This window comes from Capronia epimyces (assembly GCF_000585565.1).
Source record: "Capronia epimyces CBS 606.96 chromosome Unknown aczIQ-supercont1.11, whole genome shotgun sequence".
NCBI lineage: Eukaryota > Fungi > Ascomycota > Eurotiomycetes > Chaetothyriales > Herpotrichiellaceae > Capronia > Capronia epimyces.
The window spans coordinates 332,554-353,739 of NW_006912914.1; the positions used below are offsets into that span (position 1 = coordinate 332,554).

The 21,186-nt window shown below is 55.4% G+C and overlaps 7 protein-coding genes across 7 annotated transcripts; 3 read left to right on the top strand and 4 right to left on the bottom strand.

Moving 5' to 3' along the window:
- Positions 1-811: 811 nt before the first annotated feature.
- A1O3_10168 (replication factor C subunit 5) lies at positions 812-1,955 on the top strand (the record flags this gene model as incomplete). The annotated part of the gene is made up of 2 exons (XM_007740259.1): positions 812-898; positions 978-1,955. 2 exons carry the CDS (start codon positions 812-814, stop codon positions 1,953-1,955), a joined length of 1,065 nt encoding a protein of 354 aa, XP_007738449.1.
- A 1,216-nt stretch (positions 1,956-3,171) lies between these two features.
- Positions 3,172-7,736, bottom strand: A1O3_10169 (uncharacterized protein; the record flags this gene model as incomplete). Its single annotated transcript, XM_007740260.1, has 5 exons — positions 3,172-5,806; positions 5,887-7,364; positions 7,418-7,463; positions 7,527-7,555; positions 7,602-7,736. 5 exons carry the CDS (start codon positions 7,734-7,736, stop codon positions 3,172-3,174), a joined length of 4,323 nt encoding a protein of 1,440 aa, XP_007738450.1.
- Positions 7,737-8,374: 638 nt separating this feature from the next.
- On the bottom strand, positions 8,375-10,155 carry A1O3_10170 (uncharacterized protein; the record flags this gene model as incomplete). Its single annotated transcript, XM_007740261.1, has 4 exons — positions 8,375-8,666; positions 8,731-8,854; positions 8,912-10,039; positions 10,092-10,155. 4 exons carry the CDS (start codon positions 10,153-10,155, stop codon positions 8,375-8,377), a joined length of 1,608 nt encoding a protein of 535 aa, XP_007738451.1.
- Positions 10,156-11,858: 1,703 nt separating this feature from the next.
- A1O3_10171 (sphinganine-1-phosphate aldolase) lies at positions 11,859-13,665 on the bottom strand (the record flags this gene model as incomplete). The annotated part of the gene is made up of 2 exons (XM_007740262.1): positions 11,859-13,494; positions 13,571-13,665. The coding sequence occupies 2 exons, from the start codon at positions 13,663-13,665 to the stop codon at positions 11,859-11,861; spliced, it is 1,731 nt and encodes a 576-aa protein (XP_007738452.1).
- A 520-nt stretch (positions 13,666-14,185) lies between these two features.
- A1O3_10172 (homocitrate synthase, mitochondrial) lies at positions 14,186-15,811 on the bottom strand (the record flags this gene model as incomplete). The annotated part of the gene is made up of 3 exons (XM_007740263.1): positions 14,186-15,458; positions 15,523-15,658; positions 15,709-15,811. 3 exons carry the CDS (start codon positions 15,809-15,811, stop codon positions 14,186-14,188), a joined length of 1,512 nt encoding a protein of 503 aa, XP_007738453.1.
- Positions 15,812-16,896: 1,085 nt separating this feature from the next.
- On the top strand, positions 16,897-18,042 carry A1O3_10173 (uncharacterized protein; the record flags this gene model as incomplete). Its single annotated transcript, XM_007740264.1, has 2 exons — positions 16,897-16,994; positions 17,058-18,042. The coding sequence occupies 2 exons, from the start codon at positions 16,897-16,899 to the stop codon at positions 18,040-18,042; spliced, it is 1,083 nt and encodes a 360-aa protein (XP_007738454.1).
- Positions 18,043-18,982: 940 nt separating this feature from the next.
- Positions 18,983-20,540, top strand: A1O3_10174 (uncharacterized protein; the record flags this gene model as incomplete). Its single annotated transcript, XM_007740265.1, has 2 exons — positions 18,983-19,026; positions 19,457-20,540. 2 exons carry the CDS (start codon positions 18,983-18,985, stop codon positions 20,538-20,540), a joined length of 1,128 nt encoding a protein of 375 aa, XP_007738455.1.
- Between the last annotated feature and the right edge of the window lie 646 nt (positions 20,541-21,186).

Genomic DNA, 21,186 nt, shown 5'->3' on the forward strand with positions numbered 1-21,186 from the left:
AAAGATTCTCGTCTGCCTCGCCCACATATTTGATGCCTATGTCTATCATCCTTTTCTGCAGCTTCTTAGACTGGACGACATCGACGTCCATATCCAGAATCGAATCAATGAGCTTTATGATATCATCATGACAGCTCTGTCTAGCTACCGGGGTTGGTGGAACGGGATGAAAGACCTGAGACACAAGTGTATGCTGCCACTAATGAGAAGGATAGGAAACGCGCCCGAGATATTGCGAGAAATCAAGGAGTTCGAAAAGGCAATAGAGACGGCAAAGGCTATCACGGGCATCCCGCAGTTGTCTGGAACGCAAACGCAAACGCAATCTGCAGATCAGAGGGCTATTGGACAACTGAAGATGACCCCGAGCCGTGGCCAAAGACTAATACCGCCCCGATTTAGGAATGGACATCAACGAGAACGCAAGGTGGAAACGAATGTATGAGGCTGGTCAACTGGGATGGAAAGGCGCACCTGCAAAAGGTGGTTAACATCAGGAGACGTCGGAAGGCCATACCACGAGGCTCTGTTTTAGACGGTAGTCCTGACAGGAAAGGCTGCAGGCGAGCCAGTGATATCAAATCTGTTTCAGATGCTAAATGGCTGTAGTGTGTAAACTCAGTCAAGTGTCTCTCAGCCTTGCTGCGAATCTGTCGGCACGTCGGTGGCTCGTTACGTTACGTCATTTGAACCACTATACGCGGTGTCACGTTTTCCCCCAACTCGAACGCGTCTTTGCGTCTCCGTCGCACCAAACTACAACAGCCCGACTCACCACCATCAACACGTCGACGTCGTCAGCCTTCCAACCATGGCACTGCTGGTCGACAAGCTACGTCCTCGCTCACTCGATGCCCTCACATATCATAAAGACCTCTCGGATCGTCTAGCCTCCTTGGTAAGCCTGAGCCGTCCCGGGACAAACTGGGCATCCTTTGGCATGCTCGCGACAAGACTAACAGACGTCTCTTTACCAGGCTGCATCCGCCGACTTTCCTCATCTTTTATTCTACGGCCCTTCTGGAGCCGGCAAGAAGACGCGGATTCTTGCCACATTACGAGCCTTGTACGGCGGCGGGGTGGAAAAGATCAAAATCGACGCGCGGATATTCACGACCTCGTCCAACCGCAAACTTGAATTCAACATCGTGTCCTCTGTCTACCACCTGGAAATCACGCCGAGCGATGTGGGAAACTACGACCGAGTGGTGATCCAGGAGCTGCTGAAAGAAGTGGCACAAACACAACAAGTCGATCTCTCGGCAAAGCAGCGGTTCAAGGTCGTGGTGATCAACGAGGCGGATGGACTCAGTCGCGACGCGCAGGCCGCTTTGAGACGGACGATGGAGAAGTACAGTGCCAACGTCCGGCTGATCCTGGTGGCCAACAGCACGGCCGGAATCATCGCCCCAATCCGCAGTCGGACATTGCTCGTGCGTGTGTCGGCACCCACGCAGCCCGAGATCTGTGACGTCCTGGCCAAGGCCGCCAAAAAGGAGAGTTGGAAGGCGATTCCAGCATTGAACGAGCGGATTGCCCGAGAATCCGGGCGGAATCTGCGCAAGGCGTTGCTCATGTTCGAAGCCGTCTACGCGCAGAACCCGGAGCCGAGCGAAAAGACGCCCATTCCTCCGCCCGACTGGGAGCTCCTGATCGAGCAGATTGCGCGAGACATTGTGCGTGAACGCACGCCGGCCATGATCCTGGCGACACGGGCCAAGCTCTATGACTTGCTGACCCACTGCATTCCGGCGACTATGGTGCTCAAGACACTCTGCTTCAAGCTGGTGGCCCTTCCGGAAATCGACGACAGTCTGAAACCCGAGGTCGTTCGGTGGGCCAGTTTCTATGAACACCGCATCCGGCTAGGCAGCAAGGTGATATTCCACCTCGAAGCCTTTGTCGCCAAGTTCATGCGCATCTTTGAGGGATACCTGGTCGGAATGGACTTTTAACAAGCACGAGCATGACAAAATGGCGACAAGGACATGGACTCTCAAGTGCAAACAAAGCAAGAGTCATGCTCGATGAACCAGAGCAGGTCCTTGGTCCAGAGCGTAATAGATATTTGTTTGGTGAACAGTAACCCACGCACGCATGTCCCAGGGCACAGGAGGGGTGTATCGTGGAATGGTGTTTGAGCATGACTCCGAAATGTGAAATCTGAGCCAGGCGTTCCGGGTCAATCGTAAAATACAGGAAGAATAGGCTGCTGCCTTGAACCGCATGGTATGTCTGCGGATGATTTGAAGACACCCTGCCACACACACACACTGCACTACACCTACATTATCACCACGTAGATCTTGTGCCAGAAGATCAGGCTGGGTTGAGACAGACACGACAAGCAGCCCTGATGGCTCAGCTCAGCAGCTTTGATGTGATGGCGGCACGGCGGACTGGGAGACATTCAAGTCTCAGAACGAGCGATTCGATTCCTTTTCCTTGAGGAAAGGGGCAACCGAGTCAAAGTCAAAGTCAGGGGAATGCACCACCGAGTCCAAGTCAAAGTCAGGGGAATGCACCTCCGAGTCCAAGTCAAGGGGAATGCGAATGCGAATGCACCATCTCGTCCGATCATGATCTCGATCTCGTGGCCTTGCCTTGCCGGGCAAATATATCATAAGAATAAGAATAAGAAGCCGTTGTTTGTTGTTGTGTTGTGTTGTTCGTCACGCATTGTCGTGTCTCGTGTCATAGCATCAGAATATCATAACATCAGAACATGATAAGCTGTGGGTGCCTTCCTTTTCATGTTCCATATTTATCTATTCCGTCATTCGGTCGTTCCCTCATTCACTCATTCCCTCATCTCAAACTCCGTCGTTGCTCTCGTGGCGTTGCTCAAGGCCCAGTAGAAGGCCAATACGATTCAGGGGCGTTTCCCTGGCTTCTCGTGCCGTCATCACATCCATCGTAGTCTCGTAGTAGTCTCGTGTTTGCTCTCGTAACCTCGTAACCTCCCTCGTAACCTCGTAGCCTGGTGGCCCTGAAGACGAAGATGCGCTTATTCATCCCTTCAACGCATGTTCAGCCATATATCCCGATCTGAGGATGCACCATCTCCATGCTTGCGTCTGCGTCCGCTCTCACCCCACTCCCCAGTCCATGCATGCATGTTGCACGTAGACCTAAGCTGCCACGACAAAATGATCCCTGTTGCACGTACATCTAAGCCGCCATAACACCATGATCCCGCTTCTTCGACCCATAAGTCTTAAGCCCCTGATCTCCATTTCCGGGTTCGGTCTTCGGCCGATTTGAGAGGATATCGACCGCGCGCGCGGCGGCCCGGCACTGCGCCTCGTCCTTGCAAGATGCGTTTTTGGCGTGCGCGATCCTCTCGCCGTCCAGCATGACTTTGCACCACCAGGCGGCTCCCGCGCCCGCTCCCGCGCCCGCTCTACTGCGCTTCGTCTGGCGTGCCATAAGCTCACAGCCCGGGAGGACCAGACTGAGGGTTTGTTCGGGGTGGCGGAGATCCAGGTCTTGTTCGGGCACGACGGTGAACCGGTCAACGAGATCCATGAAGCCCATGGTCTGCAGGACGCGCGTGCAGGCGCCGAGGTCGCCGCGCGAGTCGATAAAGACTGCTCCCAGGATGGACTCGACCACGTCCGAGTACATCTTGGGCGCACCGAGGTGCAGCAGCTCCATCCAGGGGAATTTCCGGCCCTGGGTGAAAGCGTGGACGATGGCGGAGCGCACGTCGCTGTACGCTGCCAGCGTGGCATCACGAGACACGGCGTCCTCGCGGCTGCCGACCCGTCGCACATGGTCGAACAGGTAGACGGTCCGGGTCGACTCGCGATCGACCGTTTCCCGCGTCAGTGGGTCGGTGGTCAGCTCGAGGGCGCGGCAGGTGTATGAGGTCTGACAGGCGAAGAAGGCCAGCGTCGCGTGGCTGACGAGCGCGTGGCGCCGGAGCGTCATCTGTTCCGGGTCGAGCTGCAGCGAGCTGCGGAACAATCGCGTCTTGACAATGTGGTCGAGCACCGCATCGCCCAGGAACTCGAGCCTCTCGTAGGATGACACCCCGCCTCCGCCTCCAACCCAGGACTGGGTGAGTGCTTCGGCCAGCAGAGCACCGTGCTGGAAGGTGTACCCGATCAGAGACTCGACCCGGTCGAGCGACTCTCTCCGGCCGCCGTCGACCACGGAATCGTCCTCCATGATAGATACTCTGGCCACGTTCTCCGACAAAGGCCTCCAGGGCACTTCGTCGATGAAAAGCTGCAGAGCACGAATGACCTTCTCTTCGGCCTCGGGGCCAGGAATGCTCTCAATCGCCGCGTCCAAGCTCGCGGCGCCGATGAGCGCCTCAACCACGTCGGCCAGCACCTTGGAAGAAAGATGAGTTTTGGTATTGGTGGATGATTCGTCCGGATGGCTTTCTCGGCTCACTCCCGCCGTCCATTTGGTCCCGGCAAATCTGTGCTGGGTGAGGAACGGGTCGAGCCCGACGGTTCTAGTCGCGCGTTGCAGGCGGGCGTTGGAGACGATTCGGCCGCGAGCGATCGTCAGCAGGCTTTCCGGAAGGTTGGGCCCGTCCACAAAGACTTGGATCGACGCATAGAATTTCAGCAGGTCGTCGCCGAGGAACTCGAGACGCTGGTAGTTTCGACTGCCCACCCTCGGCAAAGTCAGCGCTTCGGCCACCAGGTCAATGTCCCGAAAGCCAAGTCCCGCCAACGGTCCATGGCAGGCTGCTGTGGAGCGCAGAGAGAGTTCCAGCATGTGTGTGATCGAGGGCACCAGCAAGATGAGACGCGCGTATGCGACGGGGAGCCCGAGAAGCGCGCATCCACTCACCGCCAAGCATCGCGGTTGAGCTGGAGCGGGAGTCGCGGCGGGAGACAGGAAGTCCAGCCTCCTCGAGAGTCTGGTGGCGGTGATTTCGAGGTCTTCACGGTCAAAATCAGTTCCGTTGCAGATGGCCCCGGCCCTGAAATCGCCCGCTTGCAGCTGATAGACATAGGGGATCTGTTCCTGGCTCGGTAGCACCAGATACTCCTGCCCGGCACTGATCGTACGGAAATCCGTCAGCAGACGGCTGACGGAGACGCTCTCATACCATGATTGGAGCATTTGCGGCTCCAGGTCCGGCACCAGGAGAAAAGGAAACTGGTCTTTCCGAAAGCCGTGCAGCCTTCTTCCAAGCACGGTGGCCAGCAGGTGTAGACTGATCTCTCGGGCCAGGTCCACAGGGTAGTCGCCAGGCACTTCTTTCCCCGGGCCTAGAGACACCTGCACACGGTCTGAGTGCGAAGGATATAAGGGAAATGCGGTGTCCGACAGCTTCGCTGGAAGGAGCAGGTTAAGGGCAGGCATAAAGCCGTCCCCGTCTTTGACTTGCAGCCGGTGTGCGTAGACGGCATGAGAACTCGCCCAACTCTCCATTACCTGGGGCCACGGGTCGTTCTGCTGGCTGACAGCATAAGTGCTCTCTCTTTTCTCCGTACCTTGACCGTATATCGAGTCATGCTGCTCCTCTCCATTGCTTTCATCTCGCAACTGCAGGGGTTGGAGGTTGTCCGTGACCAGGCCGGCCTCATAGAGCCCCAGGTACGCCTGGAACGCAGCGTCCCTCTTCGCCATTTTCTCGGTCCGCCAGCTTGACTTGGAGCATGCGACTTGGAGATTTGCCGGGAGACACGTCGGGAGGTAGACCTTTGCAGACAGCTCGACCCCAATCTCGCCGTCGATACAGAATGCCAGGTCGGTTCGTTCGGAATCGCCCTTCTTGGGCAGTTTGGCACAGAACCGCTGTAGCAACTGCCGGGCATTGTCGAACGTCAATGTGGCTCTGTTTTCTTGTTAGTGGAACGAGAACCAGCATTTCCTCGCTGCGAAGAGACCCGGTAGGTTCTGAGACGGACAACTTACCCGGTCGATGGAACCCGGAACACGGTACCGTCAGGCTCCTCGATCCATTCCAGACGCTGGCGTTGTTCCAGCTGCTGTATCGAAGACTCAGATTCTTCCTTCATGTCCAACTCCAAATCGTGCCACTTCTTCATCTTGCTCGGAGCTTCGAGCTGGGAACGAAAAAGCACGAATTTGGAATTCGCTTGTCGGGCTCTTCCTCTACTCTGCACAAAGCTCCGAAAATTCGGACGCTCGTCAAAGCAGATCACCAAGTTCATGGCGGGCACGTCGATGCCTTCTTCGAGCACCGCGGTCGCTATGCACAGGTTGAGCTCTCCGCGCCGGAATCTCTCAAGATTTTCATTTTGAGCGTGCAGCTGGGCAAAATCGAAGGTGCCTTGATACGCAGCGTTCGACACGCCCACGAACGAGAAGGCCCGGTAATTCTGCATCGCAGGGTCGTTATTGATGACTGCGGTGAGAGCCCAGGCTGTATGTCTTGCTTGGACAAAGATGAGGCCCCTCAGGCTGTCTCGATACTCTCGGCCCAGAAAATCGAGCAAGACCTGGACCTTTTCCGAATGATTTTCCCTAGCAGGCACATGGTCATGGCCCGGCCCGAGCAAACCATGCAACGGCTGAAGGCTAGAATCCATGAAACGGCGATTGTCGTGCGGTGGTTTCGCGTGGAGCTGAAGGCCCGTGTCATGGGACACTGCCGCATGGAGCTTGCGAACACAGGTCGTGATGTAAGCACCACAGGCCCAGCTTCCAAGATCTCGATGAATGGTGGTAGCCGACCTCAGAAGCCCCTGCAGCTCCATCATGGCCGGGGTGGCATTCTTTCTCAAGATCTTTTCGAGCTTCTCTCGGGCCTTGTAGTCGGCGCTTTCGCGCAACAATTTGGTGATTGGATCGTCTGCAACCTGTATATTTGACACGATCTGCGACAGGCGAGTCAAGATCGTGGGAGGTGGCAGCAACTGTTCGCCAAAGGTCAATGTCTCAAGCTGGGGCAGGTTTACGAAGGCGGTATACTCTTCCAGCTGCTGAACAGGGAATTTGCACTGCGCATCAAGATTGACCTCGAGCTGGCGGATTTCAGCCTTGTCCTTCTTGGTGATCGGGCTGGCCGAGAGCCCCATGATACATGGTAGCTCGTGTGTCGCGGAGGAAGACTTGAGGGAATGATAGTGCAGCTGCATAGTAGTTCTGGACGCCGATTTGCCCACACAGTGGTGAGCCTCGTCGACGACAAGCAAGGAAATGGTTCTCATGGTCACAAAGCCGGCATTGAGCGCTTGAAGCAAGATTGCAGGAGTGCAAACCACCGCGTGGACATTGTACAAAGCCTTGTCCCACACCTCTTGCGTGTCCCAGAACTCTGCATTGTCCATGCCGGTTATGAGTCGGAACTGAAATGCGGGCAACTGTTGTGACAGGAAAGAGTACTGTTGGTAGGCAAGAACCACACTGGGTGCCGTAAACCAGACTTTCTGTCCGGCACGTCAGCCATGGATTATCCCTGGGAGACAAAAGGGGACGGCACCTTGTTGGGCGAGCGCTGCAACTCTACCTCGATTCGAAGCTTGGCCCTGTTTTCGATGAAGGGCAAGTTCAGAAGATGCGCAGAGCCAACGGATAGGACGCGCACTTACACCTGTGTCTTGCCGCTGCCAGTGCCCATCTGCAAAGAAATTAGCAGCCCCCGCCTTCAGCACTGGTCGACCTACGACTGCGATGATGTTGCCCTTCATGCTATGTTCGAACATTTCAATTTGGTAAGCCCGTGACTGTATGGGGAGAGCAAGCTCCTCTTCCTCTTCTTGGGACGTGTCTGACCAAACGTCATCTGTATCCACGTCCATGATGGCTAGAGATAAGGCAGGGTAAGCGCAGTGGGGGGCTTCAGAGACTAGAGCAAGCCTGATCGAGACGGGACGATGTAAGCGTGAGAGACCGATAGGAGGGAAAGGGAAGAAAAAGCAGGGCGAGTGCCATAAGTTACAGCATTCGGAGACAGCGCAAGAAAAGGCATGACTGCGTTCCAAGAAGGCCCTTCACCACTGGCCTAGGCTGGAAGTGAAGTGCTTATTACCGTCGTCTGCCTTGACTACCATGCTACAAGGTGTAAATGCTACTATAACAGCACACCGCTCTTGGCAAAGGCTCGCTCACGGAGAAATGTTGTTCCGCCAGAGGACGAGGCTGAAGCAGAAAGCGAGATTCAGGGGGCCCCCTTTACTAACTAACACCTATAATACCGCAGGCGGCCGCCAGTGGAGCAGGCCGGTAATGTACCAAAGGCAGTAGTAGCCTGATGTGTCTGATGCCAACCACATCTCGATACCTTAGTTTGGCCCTTCACTTCGTTGTCTCTATTTTCGGAGACATCCTCTTAGTAACCCTCCTTGGAAATGTCACTAAATACCTCCACCAATTGACAGACCACAGAACGAGTCGTGCTGTGCATGTCCTGCAGCCACCTCACGCCGAGCGGGTTCGGCTAGTATTTAGCGTACTCCTGGTGTGCGGCAGAGCTCTTGCGGCGTACAGCAGCCAGCTCGAGGTCGGCCAGAGTGCTTCGTCGAGCTTCAGTCGCCCCTACCTCCTTGACATCGGTGAAGTGAACCGTCGGTACGAAGCCCGCAGACTGACTCGCCGATGACACCTTGGCATACAGTTCGTCCACCTGTTCCAGTGACAAGCCTTTTGTCTCATATATGCAAAAGTAGACAAAAAGTAGGCAGATGCAACAGAAAGCACCCCAGATAAAGAAAACCTTGGAGCCGAGATCACTACGACACTGTTAGTCACTGCCAGGGAAAAGGCAAGAAGGCAAGACAGGGGTCTCCAACATACGCATTGCCCGGGCCGGCATTGACCAGATATGGCGTGGAGTAGGCAATAGCCCAATTCAAAAGCCAATTGGAAGCGGTCGTCATCGACAACCCCCTCGCGCGAGCCTTGAGAGGAAATATCTCGCCTGCAGCATGTGAGTTATTTACTTTGGATAATATGAGTTCGGCCTGCGTGTACGTACCAGTCACAACCCAGGCACAAGGACCCCAGCTGCAAGCGAAGAAGAAAATGTAGATGCAGACAAATGCGATCAGAGCATTGTTCGACGCCTTGTCGTTCGGCCTTGCAGTCCCAACGCTCCCCACGATGAGTTGGCAAACCGACATGCCGGCGGCGCCGAACATGAGCAGTGGCCGTCTTCCCCAGCGTTCGACCAGAATCAAACCTGGCACGGTGCTGCAGATGTTAACCACACTGGTGACGACCGAGACGATGAAAGGATTGCTGATGCCTGCGCTGGTGAAGTAGGTGGTGCCGTAGTAGAAGATAAAGTTGACCCCGGTCAACTGTTGAAGGGCTTGGAGTGCCATGCCGGTGAAAAGTCTTTTTCTGATCGGGGCTTGGAAACAGGCCAGGTAAGACGCGGTGCCAATGGCCATCTCGTAGTCATGGTTGGCTTGGATCTCCGCGAGCTCCTCCACCAGGGCTGGGTGGTCGACAGGCAGCCGACGAAGGCGAGCGAGTGACTTGGCTGCCGCTTGGGTTTTGCCTTTTTTGATCAGGAACCGGGGAGTTTCAGGGAGAATGATCATTCCAGCAACCAGGATGATTGCCCATGCAAACTGGACAGCTATGGGAATGCGATACGATCCAGTATCGTCCCGGTTCTTGGTGGAATTGAGCACTATTGCGGCAAGAAACAGTCCCAAGGTGATCGCCCATTGATAGCAGCCAACAATGGCTCCTCGAATCCATTTCGGAGCCGTCTCGGACTGGTACAGCGGAATCGTGGCGCTCAGGAGACCGACACCCAGACCCGCAAAGAAACGGCCGGCGACAAAGGTCGGGATGTCGGTAGCGGCAGTTTGGAGGATAACCCCAAAACAAAAGACCCCAGAGTTGAAGATCATGGCCAGCCGCCTTCCGAGCATATCTGCCAGCGGAGCACTGAGGAGAGCGCCAAAGAATGTTCCGGCGGACAGGATGGAGACAATCTCGGAGGTCTGGGCGGCGGTGACATCTGGCAAGTGATCTTTCGGGTTGGTGTACCCGGTAGAAAACAGCCGGCGCCAGAATTTCATTGCCAAAATCCCTCCAATAGTGCCAGTATCGTAGCCAAATAGGACGCCACCGAAGGCAACGAAGCACCCTTGTAGTAAGAAGGTTAGTCCAGTCGCCACATTTGCTGGAACGAGACCTACCGATGAGGACAGCAGGCACGGCTGACCCTGGCATATCTGCCGGTTTTTTGAAGAGAAAAGGCATGATGTATGACTGAGAGAAAAGGTGAGATTCTGTCTGCGTGTGATGGAAGATGCCAGAGTACCCTTTTTCAAGGCAGGCTTGGAAGAGGGAATCTGGACAAGAGGAACAGCTGCAACCCAGCTATATACACAAGTCCTAGGTCGGTGGACAAACTCTCTTCTTTTTCGCCGAACCACGACCATCATTACCCCTTCCTGATATGCAGATGCCAGACTGCATATCAGCGTCGAGCCAACAAGGCCTTTTGCCAGGATCAAGGATTGAGGTGAGCCAGCATTCCCACATTTGGGTGGCCCTGGAATCCGGAGGCTGGAGTCATTACTCCAGGTTCTCTGGGTTGACAGCGGTCGAGACAGACGATTGCCGACTGCAGGGCTCGAGAGCGAATCGCCACAGCTGAACGAGGTCGACGCTGGGCGATCAGCCTCTTTATTGGATACCATATCGAACGTTTCTTTTCGGCGTCTGATGGGTGCTTCTTTTTGACGATCTCGCATTTTCGTATGTTAGGTAGGTTCTCAGACCCAAGGTTAGAGTTCACGCCACTGCACAGGATACAGACTCCACCAATTCCGACGATGATCCGCAAGTGGCCTCCTTCTCAGGTCCACCGGCGGGACCAAGCCTGCTAAGTCTGACGACACGACACTGTAAGTTGGAATATAGATAAAGTGCTGATATAACTGACCTTTGATCTAGTTGTCGCTGGCTGAGGCTCTAACGCGACCTCGATGTGCCTGGGTTTGCATTTCTTTCCATCCCGCGTATTTGAAGGATGATGGAAATATGACGGTGGACGGAAGCAAGAAGCGACTCCTCCTCGAACTCTCGACCTGGCCGGCGGCACGAGACATGCTGAGCACGCTCTCCATGTGGAGACGGAGAGCGTGGTATTCAGACACACCGGGGAGCGGAGAATCTTTCATTCCATCGAGGACTTCCTGGGTAGCAGTTGACAATCAGTGACCAACGGCCGGGGGGCGGATTATCTTTCGCTGTATCTCGCCAACCCTGGTTTGTTGGCCCTGTATCACAGACAGTAGGGTCACATTCCACAACCCATGGTGGAAAGTCTCTCCCTTGCACTGGTCAAGGTCAAGAATTGTGTACCCTGTCAATACTCGCTGTCTCAGGGCACCATCTGGTGAACTCGTTTCGCTCGGCTACAGCAGCCCACTTCGTCCAGCAGGCTCTGGCTCATCCTGATATCAATGGGTATCGCCACTCGGGCTGCGCGACAAGACAGAGCCAGGTCTTCTCAGTGCTTGGCTAGGAGGCTCAACGTGTCATTTTCCATCTAGCATCGGAGCTATGCCCGTGAATATTAATCTAACTCGTCGGTATCATGTGAGATACGGGGAAATAGATGTCCGAACTCGATAATCAGCGATGCGATGCTGATTCTCTGCATGTCTGTTTGCTGATTTGGTGCTCACTGACCAAAGGAATAAAGGAAGGCGAGAAAGGCTCAATAAGACTGACTGAATAGTAGAGATGTCACGAGAGACGCAGGTCTCATAGCACAGGGCCAGCTCCGATGATATCAATCTGAGGTCCACTAGATGAGGAGGAATAAACAGAGCTTGTTGTGTGCCATACTCCCACCTGACGTGAGTTTGTCTAGTATATCATTCAGTACGTGAGGATATCGAATAGAACCACGTCTGCCTGGATCAGTATACGCATTGCAAGGTACCCCAGCGTCACGCCTTGTAAAGGGTGTCCAAATAAGCCACCACTAGTTCCTTGACGATGGTCTTGTCAGGCAGGCTGCCCGCAACGCCGTACAGTTGGGCACTCGTGCCTTTGGCTTTCCCTTTCTCGATGGGCCCGCCGGCCCGGATGCGCTCGAGAGCCTTGTCTTTCTCCTCCTGGACAACGGCGACGAGGTCATCGATCAGCCCGTTGACAGCGTCGGGGCGGGTCATGGGCAACGTCACGGCGACATGCACGCCAGGCGGGTCTTGCAGCGAATTGAGGTGCCACTGCCTGCGCGACATCCCGTCCGCGATGTCGTAAATCGAGATTGCCGGATCCACGGACTCGAAGGCCACCACGCTGACCAACGGGTGCCCCAACACAGACAGCGTCTCTCTCAACACGGGGTGTTCTTTGACCGCGTTCTCGATGGTGAGTTTCGTGCTGACGATCTTGTGCGTCGCATCCACGTAGCCTTTCTCGCCGATAGACATCATACTGGCCCAGCACCCCGCGATGAGTGCTCCTGGGCGCGATCCCGCAATGCTGGGCGAACCGTATACGCCGCCCGACCATTCCGGGCAGACAAAGTACTGGTACTCGCGCAGCTTACGGTTGCGATACAGGACACAGCTATTGCCTTTGGGGGCAAACCCGTATTTGTGCGTGTCCACGCTGATCGACGTCACACCAGGCTGGCGAAAGTCGAAGCCACCTTCGTCCGCCCAAGGCGAAGGGAAGCCGGCCTTGGCTAAACTCGGCATGACAAACGATCCCAGACAGCAATCGACGTGCAGCGGGATTTTGTATGAAACTGCGAGTTTCGACAGCGCCGGAATGTTGTCGACGATTCCGTGAGGGTAGTTTGGCGCCGAGCCCACCAGCAGCACTGTGTTTGGGTTGATCAATCTCCTTACTCTGTTGACGTCCACCATATATTCCGGCGCTGGACAGTCGACCGTGTGTAACTTGATCTTGAAATAGCTGGCAGCCTTGTGGAACGCGGCGTGAGCCGTGCTGGGGATGATCATTTCGGGCTGCCTGATCCGTCGTTCCGCGAAACCCTTCTGCCGGGCTGACAGACAGGCCATCAAGATCGACTCTGTTCCTCCAGAGGTGGTGGCGCCGGCGCCCGACTCGGGCGCGTTGAACATGGCCAGGACCATCGCCACCACCTCGGCCTCCATCTTGCGTACGGCGGGGAAGACATCGGCGTGGATGGGATTGGCCACGCTGAACAGCTTCATGGCTTCGCTTTGAATATCCAGCAGAGACTGTTCCCCATGGTACACGGCGCCGGACACCTTCCCTTCTTCCCAGCGCGTCCGTTTCATCGCCGCCAGTGCCTCGAGCTCGGTCCGAAGTTGTTCGTGCGTCCATGGCTCTTTCGGGAGTTGGAGGTAGCGATTGATCCCAGGTCCCGTCGGCACGAGTTTATCCTCCATCTCCTTCTTGGCGATCTCCAGTTGCCTCGACACTTGTGACCTTACGCCGGGGAGATTCAGGAACACCGTGTAGGCGGTTTTGTGGACATGACGGTAGAGGAGGACGATGGAGCCGATGATCCCATGACCCCGTAGGAACCAAAACGACCTGCGTAGGATGCGGAGCAGGAATAAAGCAAAGATGATGTTGCGAAGTCTGTGACCCTCATTCTGTCAGCGCTGGTGTCTTGAAAAGCGTATCATCCAGATCGTCGGAGCCGTGGTGGACTCACATATTAAAGTTGCCTTTCAAGTCTCTTAGGCGAGACACCGTTCGCGGTTTCTGGAACTTGCTCTGCAAGCTGACCGGCAGCGGAGATGAGCCCATGATGGGACTTGGATATTGTGCTATCGGACAGGCATAAAACCATTGAAACACGTGGAGGTGAGGCCGGGCAAGTGAATTAAATGCCAGCACCACCGACTGAGTCACCTGGCACTTGACGTAGCCACCAGCTAGTGTAGCAAAGATCCGCCACAGTCTCGTATTTCGTTTAACATACGTAGTACGGAGTACCTATCCATCCGTACCACGTACGACCAGCCCTCACTCCATGCAGAGCATTCATGCACCAAAATGAGGCGTCCTGCGTATTAGTTGTTAGGTACATCTAGTCCGTAGGCAACGCATCTGTATCATTTGCAGTTCAGTCATCTAGGAAGAAATCACTTTTTTCTTCTTCTCGCAAGTCGCCCTAGCTCGACTTCTAGCTCCTGCCTATATACATAAATATCCCGGGATAAGTCATGGCTTCAAAGTATGACGCCGAGCTTTCCTTGTTTTAAAATCCAGAGACCGTAGTTTCATTCAAACACCGGAAAACATGCGATTAACGCTGTGGGACCCTTCATGCAGCAACGCCATTGGTTCTGGCCTTCTTGACGGCTTGTTCGGTCGAGATCTGCTCGTCAACAGTCTCCTCCAGGCGTCTCTTTTCCGGCCGTAAAGCATCCTCTTGTTGCTTCTCGGCCAGCAGTTTCTTCTCCGCCTCGGTCATATTAGGTAGCTCAACGGCGTCGCCGGGATTCTTCTTGCCGAGCTTAACGGCACGGTGATAAGCGTGAATAATGGAATCAGCATCGTCAATGGCAATGGGTCTGATGTCGGCCAGCCGCTTGATGGCAGCCGTGACTTCCTTGTATTGCGCGTCGGTCATCTCGATCTTGAGCTGTTGGGCCCGCGACTTGATGGCATTCCAGCCGGTCAAGCGAGAGGCAAAATGGATATAACGACCGAGACCAAAATCGGCAGGATCGATGATTTCGTAGGTGCTGGGATTCGCCAGGATAGCCTTGGCGTGGATGCCGGCCTTGTGGGTGAAAGCACAGAAACCGGTGATGGGATTGTTGAAAGGAATGTTGACAGCCACGGCCTCGGCAACCAGCTCCTCAATGTCCTTGATCTTCTCCAGCTTGTACTTGCTCTTGACATAGTCTCGATCGGCGGTAATCATGCGGGCCATAAGACCGCCAAGGGTGGTAATGCCATTTCGCTCACCAATACCCAGGACCGAGGTATCGATGTGAGTGGCACCGGCCTCCAGAGCGCAGTAGGCATTGGCAATAGCACAGCCAGTATCGTTGTGGAAATGAGTTTCAATGTCACAGCTGACAACGCCGCGGAGAGTTCGGACAAGGTCGTAGACTTGTCTGGGAGTGGCACATCCCACGGTATCAGCGATGCCGACTCGGTTGACACCAACCTTGTCGACGGCTTGGTAGAGGGAGAGAAGATCGACCAAATCGGATCGGAAGGAATCCTCGCTGGAAAATCGGATCTCGATCCCGTGGGACTTGACGAACTCGATAACTTCAATGGCGGTGTTCTTGATATAGGTCATATCCTTTCCGTGAGAGTGTTCTCGGAGGAAAGATGAGGTGCCAATGACCACGTCTACCCCGTCCACACCGGTCTCCACTGCTATCCGGGCATCATCCATGTGGCACCGGATATGCGTTAAGATCTTAGACTTCAAGCCTAGACGACAAATGGCTTCACAGTCCTTGCGGGATTGCTCAGAGGCGGCGGGGCTGGTGAGTTCGATGTAGTCTGCGCCGAACTCGTCGAGAGCTTTGGCGATTTCGATCTTCTTTGCGGTGTCAAAGTAGGCATTTGCGAATCTGTGAGTGGAGCGAGTCAGTAAATTCCCTGTTCAGCCGAGGAGCTCGGGTATGCTGCACATACTGCTCGCCTTCTCTTAGCGTGCTCTCAATGATCTTGAATCTGCTGACGTTGCTGAGGAAGTCGCCCACAGGCATGTAAGGGTTTCTTGATTGAGGCGGTGCGTCATGCGTCGAGATGCCAGTGTAGCCAGGATGGCCTAAATAAGAGTCAGTATGACGCATGCTGGGGAGCAGCAGCTACACATACTGGCATTGCCATTCACGCCATTGGCATGGCCGTTGGCACCGTTGGCACCGTTGGAGTGGCCATTGACCCCGTTGGTCTCGATCTCGTCGGCGGAGGGGCACATGGTGACGGAGAGCTGTCTAGAAGTTGTATGAGAGAGGACAAGAGAGGGCGCAGACGACAGACGGCCACCGAAATATTGAACGGCGATCAAGGAATTGGGGAACAGGAAAGAGGAAGAGTTGAGAGGAAGAGTCACGAGCGGTGAGGTTTGGGACTAAGTAGTAGGTCAGAAAATGCAGAAAATGAGTCAAAAGTGATTCGGTGCCAGAGGGCGGCCGGGGGCGAGAGATGGTACGAGTAGGGGGGCAGCAAGCTAAGTGGTGGGGAAGGGAAAGCGAGAAAGCGAGCAAGGCACAAGCGCAGGCGCTGCAGACTGCAGCGGTTCCTTGCACGATGAAGAAGGTCCGTGTGCGGGGGGCATCTGCCGCTATGGCTGCGTCTCCTCGGCGCAGGAGGAAAATTTTATCTGCATGACGAAACTGCCAATCCTGCCACTCCTCAACTCCCATCCCTCTGCCATGTCTGTTTCTCGCAATGCTCCAACCCTTGTGAAAACTTACCTACCACTACGTACATGTAGCTCCTGTCTTACAATGCACACTGCACTCAATTGGCTTTATGGGGTCCTACTACTGGGAGGTAGTAGGTCCTCAGCCTCAAGTCTGCCGTCGGGCCAGGGTCACGTGCAGGGATATCGGCATTGTTGGCATGTTTACCCATCCGCGTCACGTGCGCTTCGCTGTCCAGTGCAAGGGGACAAGGCTGGAGCCTCACCGCCGCCATCGCCTAGAAAGCTGTCTTCTGTAGGTGCAGTGAGAGGACCGGCCAGACTGGTCCACAGCGTAGAGGTTGAATTAAAAGAAACGCCTATGATATCGGGGCCAGAGGCTGGAAAACATTGCACCTGTACGGAGTACCGGGCTTCTGGCCCCACAATTCCATTCGACCAGCCGCGCCGTTGCTGGCTGGAATGATACATATCGATATCAAATGTAACAGGGCGCGATTCCAACCATTTCGACGGTGCCCGGTAGGTGCCCGGCCATCTTCACATATGCGCATAAAGACTGCAGTCTTCCCCTGCAGGTTGCTCTCTATCGTTTGCACACCCGTTTGATAGCCTCCAGACGAGCACCAAGATTCCCCATGATCGAGAGAACTCCGGACGACATGTCGACCACCAAGCAGCCGTGGATCGAGACTCCACTCCTCGAGTCCAGTGTCCTTTCCAAACTTGCTGGATGGTGAATACCTACTAGCACTTCAAAAGACGCTTCAAGCCTCATACTGACTGACGGTCTGTGCAGTCGCATATTTCTCAAGCTTGAAAACCTCCAGCCCTCTGGGTCATTCAAGTCCCGTGGAATCGGGAACTTGGTGCTCAAATCGATCAGGGAGCAGGACCCCTCGGATACGCGGCCACTACACTTTTACTCGTCGTCCGCCGGGAACGCGGGCCTTGCGTGCGTCACGGCAGCGACGAGACTGGGCTACAGAGCTTCAGTGGTCGTGCCCACAAGCACCGACGAGTGGACGATCCAGAAACTCTATGCCGCCGGCGCCACGGAGGTCATTCCACACGGCGATAGCTGGTTCTTCGCCGACCAGCATCTCCGAGAAGCCGTCATCCCGGGGGCGGAACGGCATGGAGAAAAGGGGATTTACATCCACCCCTTCGACAATCCAGCCATTTGGGAAGGTGCGGCCACGATGATCGATGACATCAAAGCTCAGATGCCGGACGGGGAGAGGCCAGATGCCGTCGTCTGCTCCGTCGGAGGTGGCGGCTTGTTCGCCGGGATCATGCAAGGACTTGACCGGGTGGGATGGGGCGACCAGGTTCGCGTCCTCCCTGTTGAGACCCTGGGGGCGGACTCTCTGGCACAGTCCCTCCAACGAGATGAGCTCGTCACCCTAGCCGGTATAACGTCGGTGGCGACGTCCCTAGGCGCCATCCGGGTGGCCAAGCATGCCTTCAAAGAGGCTCGCCGGCCGACTGTCACCACGGTGGTGGTCGAAGACGCCGAAGCATGTTCGGCCTGTTGGCGGTTCCTGGACGACGAGAGATTCCTGGTCGAGCCGGCCTGTGGCGCGAGCGTGGCTCTGGCATACGACGGAAGGCTGGCGCACTATCTCGCAGACCTGCGGCCGGACTCCAAGGTGGTGATTGTTGTCTGCGGTGGATCCAAGATCTCCCTGGATCTATTGAACAAATATCGCCAAACGTACCAGCAAAGGAGCGCGGAACTAGCTTCGGGGTATGGGGGGAGGGTGGAAGGCTCTAGCGACTGAAGAACCAGATGATTGCACGCATGTGGACTCATTCGGTTGAGTATACCATACACCGGGAGGTCTCTTAGATTCACTCTTACCCAGACCCATTATTGTCGAGACCAGAGGATAGATAGACATGGCAAGACATGCCCACGGGACCGGTACAGACAGATCTCATACAGAAAAGTCATTACCGCCTACGCTACACTACACCTTGTGGCACTTGACCTGTGTCCAAGGCTACGGCGTCATAGATGCTCGCCATGAATCAACCCGCTTCATTCCTTTGTCGGACACGAGGACCGTTCAGCTGGCGAGGCTTTATGTGATATAATCAGTGTATCCTGCCCGTTCAGAGCCGCCATGACCATCATTCCTAGGTAGGTACGTACATATGAATGGCTGGCCGTTCAAGTCTGGGTGCTGGGTACAGTATAGACCATCTCAACCCTAACCCTAACCCTAACCCTAACCCTAACCTACAAGTACGGATATTGGGAGCCCGGAACGAATCGGATTCTCACAACTTGGTAGTATTTTATGACAACATTCATTCCCTCCGAGCACTGCCAGCTTAGCAATAATAGTGCACTCCGTATATATATGTATATATCTGCGGCGTTAGGGCATTAGATATTCCTCAGCTTCCCACTAATTACTCCGCACTCACTCCGCACGGTGTCTCTGGGTCTGGCATCTGCACCTGAACAAGGTATCTAATTACCTATAAATACAAAGTCAGCCCGTCTCCAGGTGACCGACCACAAACACCCCCATCCATCCATACACAGCCATCCACCTCCCTAAACACATATGTTCTAGGTACACATATCGGTAAGTGAGTGTGACCTGACCCTCGTTTGACCATCACATCACATCACATCGGAGCACTGAACGACCATCCAGACCCTTACGAACCGAACCGAACCGACACGCAGCTTTCTGAACGCTGGTAGCAATGGCGCCCATCCGCCTAGGAGTGGTCGGGCTGTCGGCCGAAGGGTAAGCACTCTGGGCTCTTTACTCTTTTACCCTAGCTTGGCCTCGCCTTGCCCCGTGATCCTTTCGGGATGAAATTTGAATCGCGATCCTGTATGGAGTATGGATGGAGTATGGAGGATACTGTGCCATACATCACCAGCTTGGTACCGTTGTCAGCCGCCACTCTACCTTGTTTGCCCACGTCCCCATCAATTCAATTCAATCTTCTGCCTAATATCTAGCGTCTGTTGTTCTGCACATAAAAGCCCGACACTACAAGAGCAAGGATGGACGTGCGAGTTCCAGTTCCAGTTACAGTTCGGTTCCAGTTCGGTTCCTTCCAATCCAGTCCCAGTCCCAGTTACATTTCCAGTTCCGTTCCGGGGCCAGGCGCAGACACAGACACACCGCAGGCGAAGTTGAAGCTAAAGCAAATGTGACAATCGTACAGATCATGGGCATCGCGCTCTCACCTGCCGCACCTGCTGCAGTCGGACGACTACGCAATCACGGCGCTACAGAACAGCAGCGCGGAAGCGGCGTCACGGGCGGTGGCCAAGTACCAGCTCCCAGGCAAGGTGGCATGCTACGGCAGCATCTCGGAGCTGGTGGACGACGCGAACGTCGACATGGTGGTAGTGTCGGTCAAGGTGCCGCACCACTACGAGCTTTTGAAGGCGGCGCTGGCAGCCCCGACCAAGAAGGACGTGTTTGTGGAATGGCCGCTGGCGGCGAACCTGCGCGAGGCCGAGGAGCTGACGGGGCTGGCGGCGGCGCGCGGGGTGCGGACCATGGTCGGGCTGCAGGCGCGGCAGAACCCCAGCATCCGGCGGGCGCGCGAGCTGGTGGCCTCGGGCGCGCTGGGCGACATCCTGGGCACCACGATGCTGGGCAACGGGCTCGTCTTCGGGCCCCAGGTCACCTCGGACCTGCTGTACATGCTGCCCATCGAGCACGGCGCCAACCTGCTCACCATCCCGGCCGGCCACGCCATCGACGCCCTGTGCTACGTGCTCGGCGAGTTCAAGCACCTGCACGCCACCCTGGCCAACAACCGGCCTGAGCTGTCGCTGGTCGACTCCGATGGCAACCATGTCCGCTCCGTCGCCAAGTCCGCCCACGACTACGTCGCCGTCGAGGGCACCCTGCTGCGCGGCGGCGTCGCCTCCGTCGTCTATCAGGGCGGCTCCTCGCTGACCGGCAAGGACTTTTACTGGGAGATCAATGGCTCCAAGGCCAGCCTGATCCTCGAGGCCGATTCCGGCCACGTCCAGATGTTCCATCCCACCTTGAAGTTGGCCACGCCCCCGTCCAGCTCCCACTCCGTCTACGGCTCCGGCCCCGGTCCAAAGGTTGAGGAGGTCCTGGTCGACAAGGCCGCCAATCTCTCCTACAACGTCGGCTTGGCCTGGGATGCCTTCGTTGACAAAGGCCCCGGCAGTGTCACCACCTTTGAGGATGCCCTCGTCAGACATAGGATGATCGATGCCATCTACAAAAGCAACGAGACCGGCACGAGACAATCGTATCTTTGAGTTTCTCTGCCCATGGCATCGCCGTGCGAAAGGGCTCAAGGCTCAGGCCCCTTCCATAGGAAAATATTACCAATTCAGAATCCAAGTTACTATATATGTTTAAAATCTGCCAGTGCTGACGTTATTGGCCACAGCCATTATGCTGTGAACCTATGTGGGTTTGCTGATTTTCCCTGGACCAGCTGACTTCCTCCGTTCATTGCTCTCCTATTCGGACTGTATGTCACTGTCTCTCGCTGTACAATGCAATGATTGTCCCTGTATAGCTGCGGGAGAATGGAACAGGACATATCGTGCTAGTGTTCCCACACGCGGACGGACGAGCATTGATTCCTTGAGGATGGTGCTGGAGTATGGAAGCAAGGCTGCAAGGCTGCAAACCCCTCACAAGAGATAAGAGCACCACCTCTGGCCTCTGTGTGTATGCGTGCTCATTTCTTGAAACGTTAGCTGACGATAACGACGGGTGCTGTTGCGGTGGTGTGACGTCGGTCCTTGTCAATCTACCAGAACATCACATTCTGTGGATGCTAGCACGGCAGTCATAATATCGCCGCATTTCCACTTGAGCACCACCTACAGAGCGCAGCTTCAAGTTTCGACAAAAACGCTGCGATGCTCAATCCAGGAACCAGTCTCTCAGGGG